The following is a 21,332-nucleotide window of genomic DNA, read 5'->3' on the forward strand; positions in this document are numbered from 1 at the left end:
ATATTGTTGAATATAAAGAAAATTCTATGAAGCCAGTTTTATTAAAATACCACTTATATGCGGTTTGAGCGAAGGCAGTGTCAGATCGCTGATAGCTTTACACAGGAACTACACTAAACTTAGTACTGATACTAGTCACCGTACTCAAAGGTCATTTAATAGTTACTTAACCCAGTCCTTACCAATTATTTTCGGAACAAAATCGTTACTAAGGAATAGTTTAAGTAATCATTAAACGACTCTGAGTACGGCATTAAGGTCCTAATACTAATATTACGAAGCAGTTTTAATATACTCCCTAGTAGTGATGTAACGAATGTCATATTTTAGAATGCGAATGTCAAAAAATGTGCATAAATTCGCGAATGCGAATGCGACTATTCGTTACATCACTACTAGGTACCTAGACACAAACTACAATATAATGTACTAGAATTAAATAGCAATAAAAATACTAATAACATGAAATACTTTGGCGCAATACGTTATATTATAGGAACCCATAACATCGAGATTCTTGCTAAATACCTGACTATACTAATATCTTGCTTACATCTATACGTTTAGAGTTCATTTTAAGTTGGTCAGATGTAAGAAACACATTTTAGAGACTAATCAATTGCTCATTACTACTAGGTTTTTTGGATCTCTTTTAAAAAGTAGGGGAGGTAGTGGAGGGATGGGCAGTCGGGAGACATGGGCACCCCCTTTTATTCTGATCCTGTCATAGATTTTTATTTTTCTTAATTTGGTAGTTTACTTTACCGTCTGGCAAAACTGTTCATCCATAGACTATCTGTTATTTCCGTCAGTTATCAAACACAAACACATTTGAAGATTATGCGCTCGTAAAAGTAAGTATTTTGTTGTGGATTCGGATCGTAATACAGAGAAAAGTAACGAAAGGTATGTCTATTTTTTATCACATATCTATTGTATATTTACTAACTAATAAATTAAACTAAAATTCACGTTTCAATACCTAAACAAAAAAACAACTCAAGCGTTATTTCACGTCGGTTTTCTGTAGGGCCGAAATATCACTCCGGTCGAGTCGACCCATACGTGCTGAAGCATGGGCTCTCCTACATTTTATTTCCTTCATATTTTATTTGAAGTATTTGGGCACCTTAACTGATTAACTTATCAACTAATACAATATACTAAATTTAAGTACTTATTAAATACTTATAGTTATATACATACTCAATTCTATTACCTACGAACACTAATCACACGATATCAATTCCTTATTTTATTACATAAAACAAGTACCTAACATACCTAGGTATATAAGTAAAGTGGGATATATAACAAATGCAAGTTAAGACCTAAATAAGTATCGAATTTTACTATGAATTGTTCCTAAAATCCATTTGTGTAGTATCAAAAATCAGGAATAATACTTTTAACATAATTACTAATCAATAGCTTTTTTATTTTTCTTCCAATATCAGGTGACATCAATTATCATAATTATTTTATGCCATCCAAAATCTTTAATTTGCCCTTGATTCCTCAAATTTAGTCTTCTAATACTTGTTTTTCAACTCAAATAGAATTTTAAATTGAACATCAATACGTCACACCAGGCTTGTTTAAATAAAATGTTACAATTATTAAAATAGGCAGTGAACGTCATTTCAATATCAACATTTGATGAGAAAAATAACGAAATAATTTAAGAGACTCGTTTCCATACGCGACTTTCGCGAGTGAGCGATCTAGAAGCGAACGCGAAGCGGTGCGAATAGGGTAGATGATTCCTCATTTTATTTGCCTTGTAGATTATTTTAAAATATTAGACACAACTTTTTTTATTTTCTAGGGGTAACAAATACTTTCCAAGATATAATCGATTATGAAATATCGCGTAACGTCACTTCTAAGTACATTTTATACGTAGAAATGACGTATTTGCTCCCACTAAACGTGGATTTGTTTCGCGCCGCGCCGCACCGCTTCGCGTTCGCTTCTAGATCGCTCACGCAAGACGTCGCTTTAGTATCTAAGCTAAGTTTAAATATATAATATTAAACACTTATGAAGCAGTTAATAAATGCATTACCTACTTACTGAATCCTTTTACTTATCAAAATGTCATTGACCTTGGATAGTTTTAGGCCTATCAGCTTAAACTAAAGCTATTCTATATTGTACAGATCGTTAACCAAATACCTTCCATTTTAATTATTGTACTCATTTGTAATAGGTTTAGTATGTTCATCGCAATATTCATTTATTTATTTGAACATGATAACCCTTATAATATAAAACCTTTCTTTAATCTGCTGATAACTTTACTGACACTATATTAAAAAAAGCACAAAGCATAATGATTACAATGATGATTTCAATTGAATTAAACAATTTAAAAAATATACTTTAACTCTAAACGCCTACGATCTCACGATTTAGTTGATTTTAAATGTAACTTCTCACCATGAAATATGTTTTTATAATCCTGATATACTTAGAAAATAAACACGAATACTCGTATGTAGCACGAGAAATTAACAATTTTATCGAACGTCATAACCACTCTAACGTCCATGGATAGCACGGTATCCAAAAAAGGAGCGTCATACGTTATGGATACTATAGTATCCAAAGCGACGAGTTCTGTTTAACTCCCTCTAGTTTAAAATACGGTCTTGTTTGGTGAGTTTTACTGATTATCTATACAGCTGAATAAATTGTCAACGAAAAAATAAGACATGGCGTTGTAATATGCTTTGACAAACAAAATATAAATTTTTAAAGTTAGTTGACTCGTTTTACGCCCTTGTTGTGAAGTGTTTTTGTGAGTTCCAACAATTATGTCGTAAATACTACAGTTTTGTTTAATTTATCTTGTCATATAATAAACTAGAAGATTTGTGCTTTACGATGATGTATAAATATCACAGTTTTAGCTGATAAATCTAGTCTAATTTTAACTTCAAACGATTGTTTCGAAAAAAATGGCCGGTCGTATGGTGTTGGCCACTTTTAGTTTTGTTTATACATATTTTACATACTTTGCATTACAATAGTATATAAAATATCGAAATACATTACGTAATAAGCAAAATAATACATTTTTCAAAGAGAAATATACTAAATTCATTGAAGATTCCATAAAATGTCAATGTGTTCCTCAGGTTTTTTGATGTGTAAAATTACGAGTAGTGTTTTCTTTCGATTTAATTACAATACTTAGAGTTAACCGAATAAAATCATATATACATCAAAAGAAAGGGTAATGAGTCTAGTTTGTTGTAAAAATATTTTATTGATAAAATATGCAATAGTTGTGCCGTATATTCTAAAAAGGTAGAAATAATTCTGTTTTTTTTTCTGTGTTTCATGTTTAACCCGTTTTATTGTATTTTAAAGATTAACTAAAGATTTTAAAAAATCGTTAAGATTGATCAGTATTCTTCTATCTTTTTTTTGGTATTCTTTTCTTTATTCTAGGCATTACGGTTCAGTAGCTATATAGGTTTTTTGTTACGACGAACTTGCGAGTCGCGCGCGTTTCGGATACGTTAGAGAGATAAACGGTCGCGCGGGCCGGACGTTAGAGTGGTTATGAAAATGTTTAATAAGCAAAAATTTCTAAGGTTTTATACACTAAGCATACATTTTATTAAAAAGTGAAAAACACGAATGTATATTTTAGTGTACTTAACAAGTATTATTTCCATGTCAACGTTACAGATAGATGATATACATACTTTATTGTATAATGTACACCATAATAAGTCAACTACAGAAAGCTCAAATAAAACAATATGTTTGGTTCTTTCACATAAACGTTCAATTACTTACTATCAAACAAATACTGTCATCAATTCCTAAATGCTAGAAATGAAGGAAACAACAGTACTGGAAGGGCTGACGATACCTTCGGCTGTGTCTGGGTTCGCCTGCTTGGCCGACTGTCAGCCGAGCGCATGCGTCAGTCCGTTGTTCAGCAGGGCGGTCTGACTGTCATTGTGAAGGTCTGCCATTGGTACCGAGTCGTTCTTGCGCTTGCGTTCCGAGCTGTGCCACGCGCCGTATGTAAAGTAGATTAGGAGGCCTGGAAATAACAGAAGAGATATTTTTTAAATAAATAATTTTAGAGCATTATTTGAAGAGGATCATTTTTTATGGAACAAACCGGTAAACGAGCAAACAGAGTCACCTGATAGTAACCTGATAGTTACCGCCGCCCATAGACACTTGAAACACCAGAGGCGTTACAAGTGCGTAGCCGACATTTTGGGGGTTAGGAATTTAAGTGTTGTTGGGGAATGAATGAATGGTGATGTACTAACCAAAGAATATGCTTTAAAAATCCATAAAAAAAAATTATGCCTACATTAAGTACAAAATTCTGAATATTGTACTGTCTTTAAAATATTTAAAATGTTAGAGTAAAATGAGTTTATAACTACTAACAAAATACAGCTTCAACTTGCCCACTTATAATCTAGTACACTAAGAGTAACATAATCTATCGTCGCTACCTAATAACACCTTTTACTGGTCGGACAAGTAATTTAAATATGTAGTTATTTTTTAACTATTACCAGTTATTACTCTCTGAAGGTTTTCTAGCTGTGAACCACCTTGAACTAGCAAACCATATACGAAACTAATTTACTATTTAACTAGGTATAAGTACTTCAATAATAAATCGCAGGTTGTTTAAACCAAGACTTCAGAATATCTCCCCAATAGGGAAACCTAAGAATAGGATGGTGTTCCAAAAATTACTCAAATAATTGACAAATACCATATTATATTTGGTGTAAACATATAAGGTTTTTAAAATTATCTGTACGGTTTTAATGGGAGGTAGTATTGTATTTGAAGATTACAATAGTGAAGAAATTTCGTGAAATAAACATTGACTCTAACTCTGCATAGTAAAGTGAAAGATATAGCTCTTTCATAACAAACTCATGTGTAGATATGTTTTATATGAAAAAGAAATTTTCATAATCAATAATTTATATTTACTATTGTAATCTTCAAACACAACACTACCTCTCATTAAAGCTGTGGCAGATACTTTTAAAGCTCCTTATATACATACAATACACAAAAAAAATATATACCTAAAGATCACTCATTAATTAAAGATTACATGGTAATTTTAAAAGCGCATCCTGTATAATAAGGAAATTGCATCGAAATTGAATAGCAATCACAATATTAACATTGAAAACATCGAACCAGTGACCATTAAAGTCGACACAAGAACGGATATCCCATATACATAGATGACACATTTTAATTATTTCATTGACGAAACAATTTGGCAAGACAATAATATATTTAGATATTTAAATAGTAAGAAAATATAACATATTGATGATTTTAAGAGGTGGATGATAAATAAAACTGTTTAGAATACAGATTATAATAAAATATTAAATATAATATAATAAAATAATTTATATTGAGTTAAACTTTTACAGATACAACAGCTTTGCCGCCAACAAAACAGAACAGAGAAAGAAAATGTGTTGCCAACCTAACAATAACAATTATAAACCTGACAACATTAAAATAATAAAGGTTTTTTTTTTGAGGGGGGAAAATCATTCAATGACTTCTCCCGCCTTGGACGAAGCGAGAGGGAGTGTCAAACTCTTACTGACTAAAAACTACCCCGTTCCTTCTCCTGCTTTTTGAGCCGGAGCCCCGGTAAGCCCGCTAGGTAGTCCGCAGCTCCGGACAATAATAAAGGTTGCGTTCTCAATGTTATATATATTGGTTGTTGAAGGTAGACTGCAAATTATAAAATTATGTATCTACCGCACAAGTTAAATAAATCAGTCTTTGTCTAGCAAGTTCGTGTTTCACTTCATGGTGGCAGCGGTAAATTAAAATTACGCCTTCAGTGTTAGTTATTGGACGTTTTCAACGTGGATTTAGTGTATTGTGGTGACGGACAGTACGTGTAAATATGGAACACGCGAGACCTCCGGCGGAATTAGTGTTGGAAGGTGGTCCGGCGAACCGAGCCGACACGTGGCGCAAGTGGCTTAAACAATTTAAAGTTTTCCTAAAGGCTTCAGGAGTGTACAAAGAAGCCAAAGATGTACAAGCCAGTCTCCTTATTAATCTAATAGGTACTGACGGGTATGACATATATTCAACATTTAAAATAAAGACGGAAGGACAAGATGATGACATCGATGTTCTTATACAAAAATTCAACGAACATTTTGGTACTAAAACCAACACAACGATGGCGAGATTCAGATTTTTTACCCGTAATCAGATGGAAGGCGAAAATATCGATGCATACGTAACAGCACTAAGATTATTATGCCAACATTGTGAGTTCGAGCATTTAGAAGGCGGATTAATACGAGACAGAATTGTATGCGGAGTAACGGACACTGGTGTGCGTGACAGACTACTCCGAACAGACGAGCTAACTTTGGAAAAAGCTGTGAAAATATGTCAAGCAAGCGAGGTATCCAGCGAAGAGAATCGGCATATAGAAAAAACTAAAAGTAAGGAGCAAAGTGGCGCGATAGACGCGTTATTAAGTACACGTGCACCGAGACGCAGCGGTGCTCCTTCGGCGGCGACGGAGCGCGAGCGCGAGGAGCGAGGCCGGGCGCGCGCTGCGCCGGCGGCGACGAACGCTCGACGCGCTGGCGCCAGTGGATGGCGCAGGCATACAACAGTGTCATCAAATCGCGGGTTCGATTATGGTTCAAGTCGTGAAATGGTGTCAAGGTGTTGTAGTGCTTGTGGTGGTGTTCACGATGACAACGCGCGTTGTCCAGCGCGATTTGCTAAGTGTTTTTTGTGCTTCAATAAAGGACATTTTAAAAATATGTGCACGGCAAGAGGTAAGCGTGTACACGAAATACAGGAGAGCGGTGATAGTGAGAACGAGTTTTACTACGTGTCATCCTTGGGTCAAACATCACAATCTAAAGACAGTAAGTGGTTTGAACGATTAAATTTAGCTGAAAATGAATATAGAATGAGTGAACTGTTTAAACTTGATACAGGTTCGGATTTAAATGTATTATCAGTTGTCACATTTAAAAGGTTAGGATTTACAATAAAAGACATCAAACCATGTAGCATAAGAGCACAGTCTTTTTGTGGAAATTATATTGAAATACTAGGTACACGTCAAATGTTATGGTCATTTAAAAATAAAAACTATTTAATAGATTTTGTTATATCGAATCACCGCTGCCAAAGTGTATTGGGGAAATATACATGTGAAGAATTAGGCTTGATCAAGCGGGTTTTTGCACTCAAAATCGAAAACTATGAGGATTTATTTCACGGCGTTGGTAAATTACCGGGTAAATACAAAATAATTTTAGAAAATAATGCAAGTCCTTCAGTTTGCCCTGTCAGAAAAATACCCTTGGGGATACGGGATAAGTTAAAGACAGAACTAGATAAAATGGAGCATATGGGGATTATTCGTAAAGTATCGCATCCAACTGAGTGGGTTAACGCGATTGTCTTGCCGGCCAAGAAGGACGGCGGCATTCGCGTGTGCCTCGACCCGCGGCCGCTCAACCGTGCGGTGCGCCGCGCGCACTACCCCCTACCCACGCTTACCGAGATCGCTGCCAAGTTAACAAATGCTAGGTACTTTAGTAAGCTTGATGCTCGGTCTGGTTTTTGGATGATCGAATTAGATGATGACAGTGCAGATCTATGTACATTTGGAACTCCATTTGGTAGGTATAAATTTTTACGACTACCCTACGGTATCAATTGTGCGAGTGAGGTATTTCACAGCAAAATACGGCAGCTATTAGAAGATCTTGATGGGGTAGATTCATTTATTGATGACGTAATCATCTGGGGTAGAACTAAGGAAGAACACGATGAAAGATTAATAAGATTGCTAGATAGGGCTCGGGAAGTAGGAATTAAATTTAATAGGGACAAGTGTGAGTTTTGTGTAGAACAGGTTACGTACCTGGGACATGTATTTAGTGAGAAAGGTATGCAGATTGATACAAACAAAATAAAAGCAATTATGGACATGCCAGAACCAAGAGATAGGCCATCATTAGAGCGTTTTCTTGGCATGATAAACTATTTATCAAAATTTATTCCAAATTATTCACAAATGGCAGGCCCTCTTAGAGGTCTGCTCAAAAAAGGCAATGAATGGGTGTGGGACAGTGTACATCAAACTGCGGTTCACAAGTTGAAGCAGGCGGTGTGCAGCGCCCCGGTACTCGCGCTATACTCGAGCGAACGGCCGGTCGTGATCACGGTAGACGCAAGCTCCACGGCTATTGGTGCCGCATTGTTACAGGATGGCCGGCCGGTTGAGTTTTCATCCCTCACGATGACAGATACCCAAAAGAGATACGCGCAAATTGAAAAGGAAATGCTGGCGATCGTATTTGCAATGGAAAAGTACCATCAATATGTGTATGGAAAACAAGACGTAATAGTGGAAACAGACCATAAGCCACTGGAGGCCTTATTTAAAAAAAGTCTGGATGCAGTGCCCGTTCGGTTACAAAGAATGATGCTACGCGTGCAACGATATGAGTTCACGGTGGTATACAAACCTGGAAAATATATGTACGTGGCTGATGCACTATCGAGAGCAGCTTTGCCGGAACTTATGCATGACAGAGTGACATGTGAGGTGGAGGATCAGGCGTGTTTCCTCATAGCGAACACGCCATTCAGCGACAGTAAACTTACATTGGTGAGGGAGGCCACGCAAAGAGATCAAGAATGTGAACTTATAAGACATTATATTCTTGCTGGTTGGCCGAGATATAAAAAAGATTTACACGACATAGTAAAGAAACATTGGTCATATAAAGAAGAATTACAGCTGATCGATGGAGTGATCTTCAAGAACCACTTAGTGTACATACCACGTGAATTGAGAGGTGAAATGATATCACGTGTTCACGAGGGGCACTTGGGAATAGACCGATGCAAGCGTCGAGCTCGTGACGTAATGTTTTGGAACGGGATGTCACGTGACGTGGAACAGACAGTGCGCGCCTGCGCCACCTGCGCGGAACACGCAGCGCGAAATGTGAAGGAGCCAATGATACCACATTCCATTCCGGACTCACCCTGGAGAAAGGTTGGCGCTGATTTATTCTTTTGTGATCAAAAGAATTTCTTAATAATAGTTGATTATTTCTCGAATTATATAGAAATAACCGCCTTAAGAAATATTGGATCCAGGGTGGTAATTGAAGCAATGAAGGATCAGTTTGCAAGACATGGGATTCCAATGGAATTAATTACAGACAATGGTCCAGCATTTCGGTCCAGGGAATTCAAAAAGTTCGCAGAAGACTGGTGTTTCACACATACAACATCATCACCCAATTATCCACAATCAAACGGATTGAGCGAAAGAGCTGTAAGAACAGTTAAGGGAATAATTAAGAAATCGTTATGTACAGGTACGGATTATTATTTAGGGCTACTAAACTTTAGATCAACACCGAGAGATGGAATTAGCTCACCATCACAATTACTGATGGGGCGACGACTAAATACCCGTCTACCAGTACATACAGAAAGGTTAAAACCGGAACGCAACAACAAAAGGGACTTTGAGAATATTGTAACAAAACGAGTCTTGTCGAAAAAACAATATGATATGCATACCCGAGAATTGCCTGCGTTAAAACCAGGGCAAAAAGTTATAGTAACAGATGATGATAAGCGTCGACGACATATGCAAGTGCAGGCACCAGCGCCGCAGCCTCGCTCCTACTTCCTCACGGATAGTAGCGGTCGAAGGTATCGCCGCAACAGAAGGCATATCCTTAAAGATGGCGCGGAGGATGCCGCTGCACTTCCGGCTTCCGAGCAAGGGAAGGAGGATAGTGGTAGTGAAGACAATGAGCGCACGAGTACCTACAGTGATGCAGAAGAGAGTATGTACGAGGGGCTGAGCGATAGCTACAGGGTAGTGGATAGGTCGGCTAGTTCTTCTCCTAATTCTAATAGAATACAGCAAACACGGGCTGCTTCTCGACGGGCACGTGAGAAACTTGCATTGTTTTTTAAAAAATAAATTAATATATAATAGTTGTTACGTACGATAAATTGTCTTTATTTACTTTTAAGTTTAAACATGTGTTAAAATGTTAGTTGTGTAAGTTAATGAAAGGATGACGAAACTATAACATAAGTACAACTTTATCTTACAAGTTAATTTTGATTATTTGTAAACGAAAAATGTCAGATTGTATATTTACATAAGTATTAATGTGTAGTTATTTGGTGATGGGTATCTATTTAGTTTATCATTGTTTTTTATTTAATGAAAGGGGAAGATGTTATATATATTGGTTGTTGAAGGTAGACTGCAAATTATAAAATTATGTATCTACCGCACAAGTTAAATAAATCAGTCTTTGTCTAGCAAGTTCGTGTTTCACTTCACTCAATTACCAACACATATGTTAATTACTATATATAGTTCTAAAAAACTCCATATAAAGTCTATAAAATCGTATACGGAAATACGAGTTTCCGTATATTCGATTATATATTTTTTTTATGCTGAGATGTTTTGCCGGGGGGATCTACTGACGTTTCTGTCGACTAGATTAAGTAATGATTAAGTATTTGCAAAGCTAGAAATATAAATATACGACTTTGACTTGTATAACTTAACATTTACAACATAACACTGATTGACTTAATGCAGGGTTATTAACCACAAAACAAGTTCAATAACATAGTAACACAAATATAGTGCATATTTTAATATCTAGTCATGCCTTAACAAGGCTTTTGAAATGACAGTGAGAGTGAGAAAAATATAGCCTATATCCATTATAAGACAATTTCTGAAAGGTCTGGTGAAAGTCAAAATTTGCTAAATGCCATAAAGTCCTTGGCCATGAACTAATTATTGGAATATGGACAATGACCTTTGTGGTTGGGAATTTCATTGCGTAGCGTAGCACAAATGAGAAAAGATATTTCCTTAAATATTGTAAACAAAATGGCCTTTAAGCTTGGACGGCAGCTTAAGGTAGATAGACCCTCTAAATAAAAATATACAAAAGTATTGTTAAACTTGAAAAATTATATTAGATACCTTTTTCTGCGCCCTCGAAAAAAAATACATCACAAAGCAAGGAAAATATATTTTTCTATTATACCTGGAAATATAAACATCTTTATTGTTCCCATGATCATGTAAACATGAGGAAACAACAGTGAACCAGATTTTTTAACTTAATTTACATAATTACATCGCATCACAATCATAATTATTCAAATTTATTTCATTCGCTATTTTATTCTTTTTTTACAACCGCGTAGGTCTAGTAGTGGCAAGGCTAACTGTTTAGCTTGAGGCTCTGGGTTTTTTCAAAAGTGACTAAAATATTTTAATTTTATTGGCATGCAATTTCCTAATTTTGATATTCTAGGTATTTGAGAGATTTTATTATGTATCTGGCAATGGACTGACTTCCTATTAGTTGACACACGTCGTTTTGCTATGTAAAATAATGGATATGAACCTGGTAACTAATTATCACTATACAAAGATGTATATAAAATACCTATCTACTTTAAGTCAGATCTTGTATACATAAGGATATGAACCGGATATCTAATTATCACTATACAAAATTGATGTTTATAAAATACCTAGTTAGAGTCAGATCTTTTAGACGAAATAAGGTACCACTTGTCGGTTTATCAATAATTTCCAATTACTACTAGATAAAAAATAAATTAAACTACTTCCATTGATAGCGCGTTCAAACATTTTTATATCTGAATACTTTTTGCAATAAAAAACTTTATAAACAACTAGCAAACCCAGCGAACTCCGTTTCGCCACCTGCTCTTTTCTTGTTTTTTTTTTTTAATTTTCTTTGCTATAAACATCACGGAACCCGTTACCTTTCCATCGAATGCAAAACCGTGGAAATCGGTCCGTGCGTTCTGGAGTTATAGCGTCAGGAAGGAAAACCCGACTTATTTTTATATAATAGATTATGTGAATATTACCTTAAAATATTTTATTAAAATTATATACAGATATGTGATAAGAATAAATATTCATTAAAATTAATTTGATATTAACATTATGTCAATTTATAATTTTGCAGTCTTTGTCTATTTACTTTATTTTAGTAAACAAATCAGATCACCTATAATATACAATTAATAGTAAATAACCTATATGTATGCATGCACTTAATTATCTGCATTAAACATTAATAATTATGTATAACATTTCGGTCCGTGACCTTTCTACTGTGTCATTATTGCTCATTATTTTTCGTCTCAGCTTAGTAACATCTTACACAGATACAAACTATTTAAAAAATCCTAATTAACATAGAAGTCAATCAGGAACAGAATCTTCTCACAAAAGAATATCAAAAACCAGCTCTAAACAAAAGATAAAAATACCATATCGATCAAAAACCAGATTCTACGTGTCTTATCAAGTACGTCGATATGGAAGAAGTAACATTTATCTATCGGTCTCAAAAATAGGTCTCCGTATATAAGCCGGCAAGCACGAGAACTCGCCTTTATTTCACACTGACAAAGCAGACGTGACGCAACTCCTATGCTAAAATGAACAAAAATCTCTTAAGACTAGTGATTGTGTCGGCCATCGGGGTTTTGAGCCAAACCTCACGGAATGACATCCCAGAAGACGCCACGATGACCTTCAGTGAGCTAGCTGACAAGTACGGGCACAAAGCTGAAGAACATGACGTCATCTCTGAGGGCGGGTACATCCTGACGCTGTTCCACATCCCTGGAGACAAACATCGGCCGGTGCTCCTCATACATGGCGCCATCGACTCCGCCGACAGCTACATCATGAGGGGCAACACGTCACTGGCCATCACGTTAGCAAGGGACAAGTACGACGTGTGGGTGATGAACTACCGCGGCAACAGGTACGCGCGCCGCCACACCAGCATGGACCCCGACTTAAACCAAGAGTACTGGGACTTCAGCCTTACAGAAATAGGGTACTATGACGTACCAGCTAACATAGACTACGTTCTAAAGAACACTGGTGAAGACAAATTAAGTGTGATCGGATATTCAGAGGGAACGACATCCATGTACCTTCTAGGAGCCACGCGGCCCGAGTACAACGATAAAGTGAAGATATTCATATCGCTGGCTCCAGTGTGCACCCTACAAAACACGAAGCCTTTTGCGTCAATAATAATACAGCTCGCTCCGTTGATAAACGTCGCACTGGAATCGATCAACAGTAACGAATTAATGGGACAAAACTCTACATTACAAGCCTTGTTCACCGATGTGTGCTCTCGGAAGTCTGGCTACGAACTGTGTCTGATAAATGGACTGTTTCTTGTGACTGGTGCTGATGCTAACGAGATAGAGCCAGAGTTCTTCCCTGTAGTCGTAGGACACTTCCCGGCTGGGACGTCGCGGAAGAATATGAACCATATAATCCAGATAAGCTTAAGCGGGAAGTTCAGGGACTATGACTACGGAATGATGAAGAATATGGAGAAGTATAAGAGGTTGACACCACCGGAATATGACCTGAGTAAGGTGACGATGAAGGTTGCATTGATTGCAGCTAAGAACGACAAGCTATCGACGATCGAAGATGTTAACTGGTTGAGGAAAAAGTTACCGAACGTGGTGGACTATACGGTGATGAAGAGTAGTGTGTTCAACCATGTGGACTATGTTTGGGGCAGGACGACGCACAAGACGTTGTTTCCACATATATTCAGACTGTTGAACAAGTACAATAAATGAAGTGTAATGTTGTAAGACTGCTGAAATGTTGTGATGTGAATCAGTACAAATGCTATTGTTTACGAAAGTGATTTAGTGTGATAACAAACATTGATGTGTGTGTGAACTTGAATGACTTATCTCAATGGAGATTTGGACACTGAATTCAGGTGGGATAGTCACATATTAAGTTATTTTTATAAGTAGTTACCAAATATACATAGGTTTAAGGTTCAATTTACTTTGTGATTATCGTTTCAAGTGTTTGATCCAATGAGAAGCATTGCTTTTGAACTAGATTAGTACTGCCTTCTGTAAATAAAGTACTACTGTTTGGACAATAGTTAGATAAATTATTTATTATCTTTCATTTATACAAACAATGGATTTATCAGATAAACTTCACTAAAGACAGACAAAGACAGATTATATTATTTATATTTTTGACATGTAAGGGTGTTTTTCACCAGAGATGTGATATAAGATGGATAACTATGCTACGAACATGTAATAGCTAATCTATGAAACTATTTGACCGTTTCCACTGTTACTAAGTTATGTAGCTGCGCGAAGATGCGCCGCACGACTATGCGATGTATCGATAGTAGGGAAGCCATCCATAGCACGGATATTTCCATATAAAAAACATAGCTTAGCTGAGTCCGTGTTATCCTTTGTGTACCAATGAATATGATTGGTGGAATCCACAGAAAAGTAACACAGCACATCTCTGGTAGAAAAGCACCCTGAAACTTTATTTCTGGTGTGCATTTTAAATAAATGCTTAGACTTTTGATGCCATGTATTTACGTTGTAATAAATAACATAAAAATTGTTAAAGACAATCTAAGAATGACGTTTTCGTGCATTTTATTTATTCACATGAAACGAGCAACTTGAAAGATCTCACTTAGAAGACAAGTCTTCCGTATAATAAATAACACAATATTTAAATTAAATAACACTTATTTCTTTGTTAATCCTTGAAACCGACATGTATCATACGAATTGGGATTTACACTAGTACAAAACGAAAACTGAATATATTTTGCATAATTTATATAAAAACCTTTATTGTACATAAATATGAATTTGTTATTATGGTTATTAATTACTTTGAAATATGAATCCACTGCCTCGTTGCTCGCGTGTTTGGTCGTGTGAATTCCGATCTCGTGGGAAATCTTGATAATCGATAAAATTATTTATTTATTTGTATTTTTATGTACATAATAGTTTTATGCATAACATTATATAATGAATTATAATAATATTGCATTGTTTATTTATTTAACACTAGATGACCCGGCAAACTTCGTTCCGCCTCAAACACTTTTTTCTCACCTTTTAAACCATCCTGGATTTCCAAAAATAATTCAAGAGCCAAGACCAAAATTAGCCAAATCGGTCCAGCCGTTTCCGAGTTTTAGCGACTATAAAAATTAAGCGAAAATAAAAATCATAACACGGGAAATCAACATTATTAGATCAACGAGGAAGTACAACGTGGAAATAGATATTAATTTCAAAAAGGTCAGTCGCCTAACACAGAGATAAATAAAAACGTGGAAGAAACAAAAAAACATGTAACTAACTATAAAAGCAAGGCCTCTGCTTACCCACATAAGGAAAAGCCCTGAACCTGCACTGGTTTCGCCGAATAACTATAAAACTTATAACAAACTGTACTATAAAACCAGAAAAAAAGATAATTAAATTATGTTGGAAACACTGCCTACTGATTGATGGGTGCCGTAACATAAATACATACAAAATAAATAATAAATTTACATATATTAAGATATAGATCGGAATAACTGGCGGACGCTATAATTCTACATATTACACACGTGAATATAGACGACGGAACAAAATTTAGCTAATATTTTATAATATACCTTAATTGACAAACTAGCTAACTTCTTATGAGCAAATTTTTCTTAAAATTCGTATCATATTTTATGTTCCAAACGATGTTAACAAAAAAATTAAACAACTTCATGTTCAACTTTTTTTGTTATTATCTTTTTAATTGTATTCTAAGTTCTCCCGTCTGATCACCACAAATTGATATTTAAGGGTTATGCCTTTGAAATTTCGTTTCAAAAATACTTGTATATGGTTAAGTTGAAATAAAATACCTCTTGACTAACTTTGAGAGGCGCTAAAATTAATTAATGTGTATGCTAAAGTTAACACGTGAGGGCAAAACAGCGGAAGAAAGATTACCTGCAATATGACAGCTTAATATCAGCAATTTATTATACTGGTAATTACAAAGGTAATTTATTCATCTAATACTTGACGTACAAGTGACGTAGTGACCATTGGCGGTCATCGACACCAAACTATTAGAATTAAAACTTAATTATGAACGATTTCCTTATTGATTGAGTTGACAACATAATTCGCGCCTTTATGAGCTATAATCGTTAATGTATTAAAAACTAGTGCCGGGATTAGCAGTACCTTTACCAAGTCCGGTAATTGGTTTATTCGAGCCGGCCAATCAAAGCGCCGAACGCTTTGGTTTCGATTAAACGTAAAGCTTACTCTTACTAAGGGTACAGAGCTCGAATCAAAATGTGTAGTCGAACGAAAACACAAGTTTTAAATAAATCTCTTTAAAATAGATGTTAATCAATAAGTTGTACGAGTCCACAGCTGGACTGTGTGTAGGAGTAATAGTGGTGGCGACTAATTAACAAAAAGTGTTGTTGCACTTTTAGGAGACGTAGTAACAATATTAGTCATCAGTGATAGGAATAGATAGTGCATATTAGCCTAAACTTTGATGAACAGCGAAAAGAAACTGAGACTTCCTTCGCTTATCCTTCCCTTTTCTCTGTTCTTCTTCATAGTTTAGTAACAACATTAATCATTAATACACAGCCAAAATCATGGTTTACATTGAACACAGATTAAACAGCTACACTAGAGAAATAAATAAAAATATGCAAATTATAATCAATACTATAAATTAAACTATACAATCATTTGTCGCATCTTTTCGTGTGATCGTTTCCTGACAGCTATGCGATACTTATTCGATTCTTTTTATATTATTTAAATTAATGCATGAACTATAATATTAACAACTTATTTATTAATATAATATAATGTATTATTAAAGACGTAATATTTGTCAGAATATAAAATATCGTTATATGAGTATGATTTATTGTTTTATGTCTAACAACATATCGATTTGTGTTGTTACCAAGAAATGAAATAATAATCGAGGAAATAATTAATAATATTTCTTGATTATTAAAATTAATCTACCGTGGTCTGTGATTAATGTTGGATGAATGTTGGTCTGTAATTTAATTTTCTTTGCTATTTTTAGTTTAAATGATCATGGACAAATATATTGCCTATATAAAGCAACCATTATTGTAGGTTACACATTATTCATTTCACTAGGGAACAGACCGACAGATAGACGCTTTTATCTGATATCTGATTCTACTATATACAGCTAAAAAAATTGTTTGATGGGGCTATTGTTTTATTCTAGCGGTCGGAATTGAATAATTATTTTTATGTTGGAAAGTTTTCCGATTCGAGGAGAGTGCTCAACTAATTTTAGAAGCTCATGATCATGAGCAGTAAACACGACGACTGCCGATTGTCACTTTAAAAAGATCGAAGTGTAACATTTAATTTTGTCATCGATTATTGTAAGTTAAGTAATTAAGAACCCTAACACACAAGAAATAAGGTTGATTATCACTTACCAGCAGCAATCCAGACAGCAAATCGCAGCCAGGTCATGTAATCCAGGTTGAGCATCAGGTACACGTTGATGAGGATACTGATACCTGGCAGCCACGGGACTAGGGGGACCTGCCAGGTAGAACACACAGAGTTAATTTCAATTCAGCAACCTCACATGACCTAATTAACAGCATAAACAACAACTTTTGTTCTACAACTTTTCAAAATTCATTTTTGTTTAGAACGGTAAAATTTGTTTCTATAAATTGTTCAGATCAAACTGAAAACCTCCTTTATTGAAGTCGGTTAAAAAGTAACCTATACAAGACTCTCGTTGGGCGAGTGGTCGCAAATGGGACTACCAGGTGGCATTTTTCGGTTTTTCGATACATGGCAATAAGCTCACCCCCTTTTACATGAGACGTATAACACAAATGGTTATAATCTATGTTAATAACAAATGACAATGCCAGAATCTCTACAGAGCTTTGCCCCACCAAAAAATATATTGTACAGGCATACCAAACGTAGCATTCTATTGCTGCTCTATTATTGATAACTAAAAACATGATTAAAAGCCTTTAGTCCTTGCGGTTTCTATATAAATCTAAGAACAAAATATTACATTTAGGTTAGGTACCTTTTTAGATTAATTGCAGTTATAATGGTAGAAATAATTAAATTAAGTGCTTTATATTATTACAATGCTATCATAGGGTGTTTAGCTATGAAAGGAAGGAATGTCATCACCAATATCACCTTTAGTAATCCTATTTTTAATTCATAGTCATAACGAAACAACAATGTAAACAGAACATAATGACTTTTTGGACATAACTGACACACGCACGCCAATGACGTTTCGTTACATCTAATCACTAACGTTCAAACACGAAATAATAATTAGAATATGCATTCATTATAATATATATTATAAAAATAAATAAATTAACTAACAGTATGTATCTATACCAAATTCATATTAAAATCCGTACACATTACATTAATAAATCTTTTTTTTATTGAATGACTCTTTGTGTTCCTTGTGCAAGCGTACTAAGAAACGCAGATAGTCGCGATAAATACAGGAAATAGGCCTTGGGTTTTTTAAATTCTTTTTATTTCCTAATTTTTATCCGCAACTTTATCAGAATAATAATTAAGTAACCAAGGGTCTTATTTTCATTGCATAATTTTGATTAATTTACATTTCTTGTACATTGATGAAATTAAGTGGGGCAGGATCTGGCATTGTCATTTTGCATGATAAATGCAATGCATAATCAAGTTTGGTTGTATGAAAAAAACTAAGTAAACAGATCAAAATGGTACTTCTGATAAACGCGTTCAAACAAAGAAACCTCTTCAATTTAATTAATCACACAAATATCAATAAAATCAATAATATTTGCCAAGCTACTCACAGAGAAGGCCAGTTTCTTATCAGACACCGGTTGCCGCGAGATAGCGATGAGAGTGACCACTACAAGTACAGTTCCCACTGCCAACATGGCCACGGCGCCCACGTGGCCTTCCAATATGGCGTCGCCGTACTGGTTGATGCTGGACATCATCACGAAACACCATACACCTGGGAATAATAATAATAAATATAACTAGGGGTTAGGGGTTAGGGGTTAGAGGTTAGGGGGTAGGTGTTAGGGGTAGGGGGTAGGTGGCAGGGGTTAGGGGGTAGGGGGAGGTGGGATAATACAGAGGAGGTAACGCCAATTACACAGTAATATACAGTGCAAGTGATGCTTGAAGTAAAAATAACATGGATTCACACGGGAGCTGTATGGAGACGGCAGAATAGAAAACATTTTTCACGACCCCCATTCTACCCCTGGGTTTCATACAGTCGACTAGGGTTCCCTAGTACATACTAGTCAGAGACATGCAGCAGCATTCTCTGATAAGCATTTAAAATGGCAATTTCTAAACGGTTTAAAGATTATTTCAATAAATAAGACTCTCTTTTGTGCAGAAGGCCTATAGTCCAGGATTGGTCTCTCAGGAGTTAATGATGATATCAAAAGACATGATCTAACCAACTTACCATACAGTGTGACTAGTACAGAGACAGTCATGGAACTAAGTTTGGTAGGCAGCGGGTGTCGGTCTGCGTTGATGAGTTGTCGTATCGCCGCGCGGTACGAGAAGTTCAGAGGTTCTTGCACTCGGTGGGCGGGCTGGCTGTACTCGTATCTGTGGACAAGATATTTCATATAACTCGTAGACCTTTGAAAACAATCCCCAAACCCCCAATCCCCATAAGTTGTCCCCCCCAACATCTCACTTGTAATTCCTTTGGTGGTGCAGATAGATAAGTGTCTATACACGTATCTATGGGCGGTGCCGATTGCTTATCTTCAGACGATGCGTTTGCTCGTTTGCCACCCAAGGTCATGAAAAGTGAGGAAGGCCCAAAAAAGACTATGGGAGGTTTTTTCCTATTTAATGTTGCCACTACACAAGGATTTTCTCCTGTACTACACCGGATATGTTCCACTGATAATACATCCATACCCTCTCTTAAACCTTTAATCTTTTAACATGTACATATTTAAAGGTTGCTATGTTTAATTTATTTACCTAAGTAGCAGTACACAGGACGCGACCATAGAGTACGCCAGTAGAGTACCGATGGACATCATGTGGATCAGCTGCTCCAATCGGAAGATCATCGCCAGGGTACCTGCAAGATACATAGTCAATAAAACTGTAAAATAAGTAACAATAACACATTCATACACTTACATGTGATATCAGCAAGTTGGTAGTACGACTCATGAATATGAGTCCCAATGTGACTTGAAACTAGTAGAGCGTTTCTCGAATATATCATGTGAATTTTGTTTCTTTTGGAAGTTGGGGATTTGAGGAACCGTAATCCTAATATCAAACAAAACTGTCTCTTTTCTATACTTAGTCAACGTGCAAGATTTATTGTTGGGTATGCCATACATAATATTTAACACAATCATAGCCCTGCAAAAGAGATGGAGCCAAATAGGGCTGATGCCAGATCCGGAGCTGCGGACTACCTAGCAGGTGTACTGGGGCTCCAGCTCAAAGCATAAGAGTTGCCTCGCTCAAGGCGAGAGAAGTCATTGGATGATTTTCTCCACTTAAAAAAACCCTCCAAAAGGCCGACTGATGTTGCCATTTCATGCCATGTGTATCCATGGTCGTCGCCGATTGCTTACCATCAGGTGATCCGTCTGCTAGTTTGCTTTAGATATAGTATAGAACCGTACCAGTGAAGAGTCCAGCGATCATGGTGCCAATGAGTGGAGTCTGGAACCTCTCGCTGACCTGTCCCATGAACCGGAACAACAGCCCGTCGGACGACATCGCGTATATAATGCGGGGGAGGGGGAACACTGCGCCTAGCAAACTGGACACATATACAAAAAGTTATTTAATATAGTAACACACATACACATACTATGCTGTGAAACATAGTGTGTTATTATTATTTTTATGTTACTCTTGCGAAACAAAACAAATAATATTAATAATGTTTTACAGCTTACTTGCATAAGTGTTTGACGAGGTAACTCGATCAATTTCAAACCACGGTCGGGGCTCAAAGTAATGAGAAGCATTACCCGACAAACAACGTGGCAAACGTTATATAGCTAATGGATTTGGCTATATAACGTCCGCTGGAAGTAGTCGAATCGGTGACCGAAACACTAACTCGTCAAACAGTTACGTTATTAAGACATGATTTATAATGTTAACATTGAAAAAATACATAGAATGACTACTAATTATTAAACAATATTTAAACACGTGATTGTACTCATGATCACAAACAACTTTCCCGAAGAAACTTTTATTGTATACTCCTTAGTTTTATTTTTATC

General features: G+C 35.9%; 2 protein-coding genes across 7 annotated transcripts in view; one reads left to right on the forward strand and one right to left on the reverse strand.

Moving 5' to 3' along the window:
* The window catches only part of LOC118269305 (cationic amino acid transporter 2), a 56,820-nt gene that overhangs the window by 21,476 nt on the left and 14,012 nt on the right, over window positions 1-21,332 (reverse strand). For 4 of the 6 annotated variants that reach the window (XM_050701107.1, XM_035584348.2, XM_050701110.1 and 1 more), the window contains exons 9-14: window positions 20,718-20,857; window positions 20,053-20,155; window positions 19,517-19,665; window positions 18,882-19,048; window positions 17,478-17,586; window positions 2,845-4,066 (exon numbers count right to left, since the gene is read on the reverse strand). In XM_050701107.1, the coding sequence (XP_050557064.1) occupies window positions 3,927-4,066; window positions 17,478-17,586; window positions 18,882-19,048; window positions 19,517-19,665; window positions 20,053-20,155; window positions 20,718-20,857 (808 nt within the window). In that variant the 3' untranslated portion in view covers window positions 2,845-3,926. Of the gene's footprint in view, window positions 1-2,844; window positions 4,067-17,477; window positions 17,587-18,881; window positions 19,049-19,516; window positions 19,666-20,052; window positions 20,156-20,717; window positions 20,858-21,332 lie in introns of those variants that run through there. The other 2 variants (XM_035584347.2, XM_050701116.1) reach the window with 2 other exon arrangements.
* LOC118269306 (lipase 1-like) lies at window positions 12,104-14,399 on the forward strand. Its single transcript, XM_035584349.2, has one exon. It carries the CDS (start codon window positions 12,580-12,582, stop codon window positions 13,756-13,758), a length of 1,179 nt encoding a protein of 392 aa, XP_035440242.2. The 5' UTR covers window positions 12,104-12,579; the 3' UTR covers window positions 13,759-14,399.

Source organism: Spodoptera frugiperda, chromosome 2, assembly GCF_023101765.2.
Source record: "Spodoptera frugiperda isolate SF20-4 chromosome 2, AGI-APGP_CSIRO_Sfru_2.0, whole genome shotgun sequence".
Taxonomy (NCBI): Eukaryota; Metazoa; Arthropoda; class Insecta; order Lepidoptera; family Noctuidae; genus Spodoptera; species Spodoptera frugiperda.

What these genes read in the sequence shown, in the direction of transcription:
- LOC118269306 (XM_035584349.2), top strand. Translation starts at nt 12,580, where the DNA reads ATGAACAAAAATCTCTTAAGACTAGTGATTGTGTCGGCCATCGGGGTT.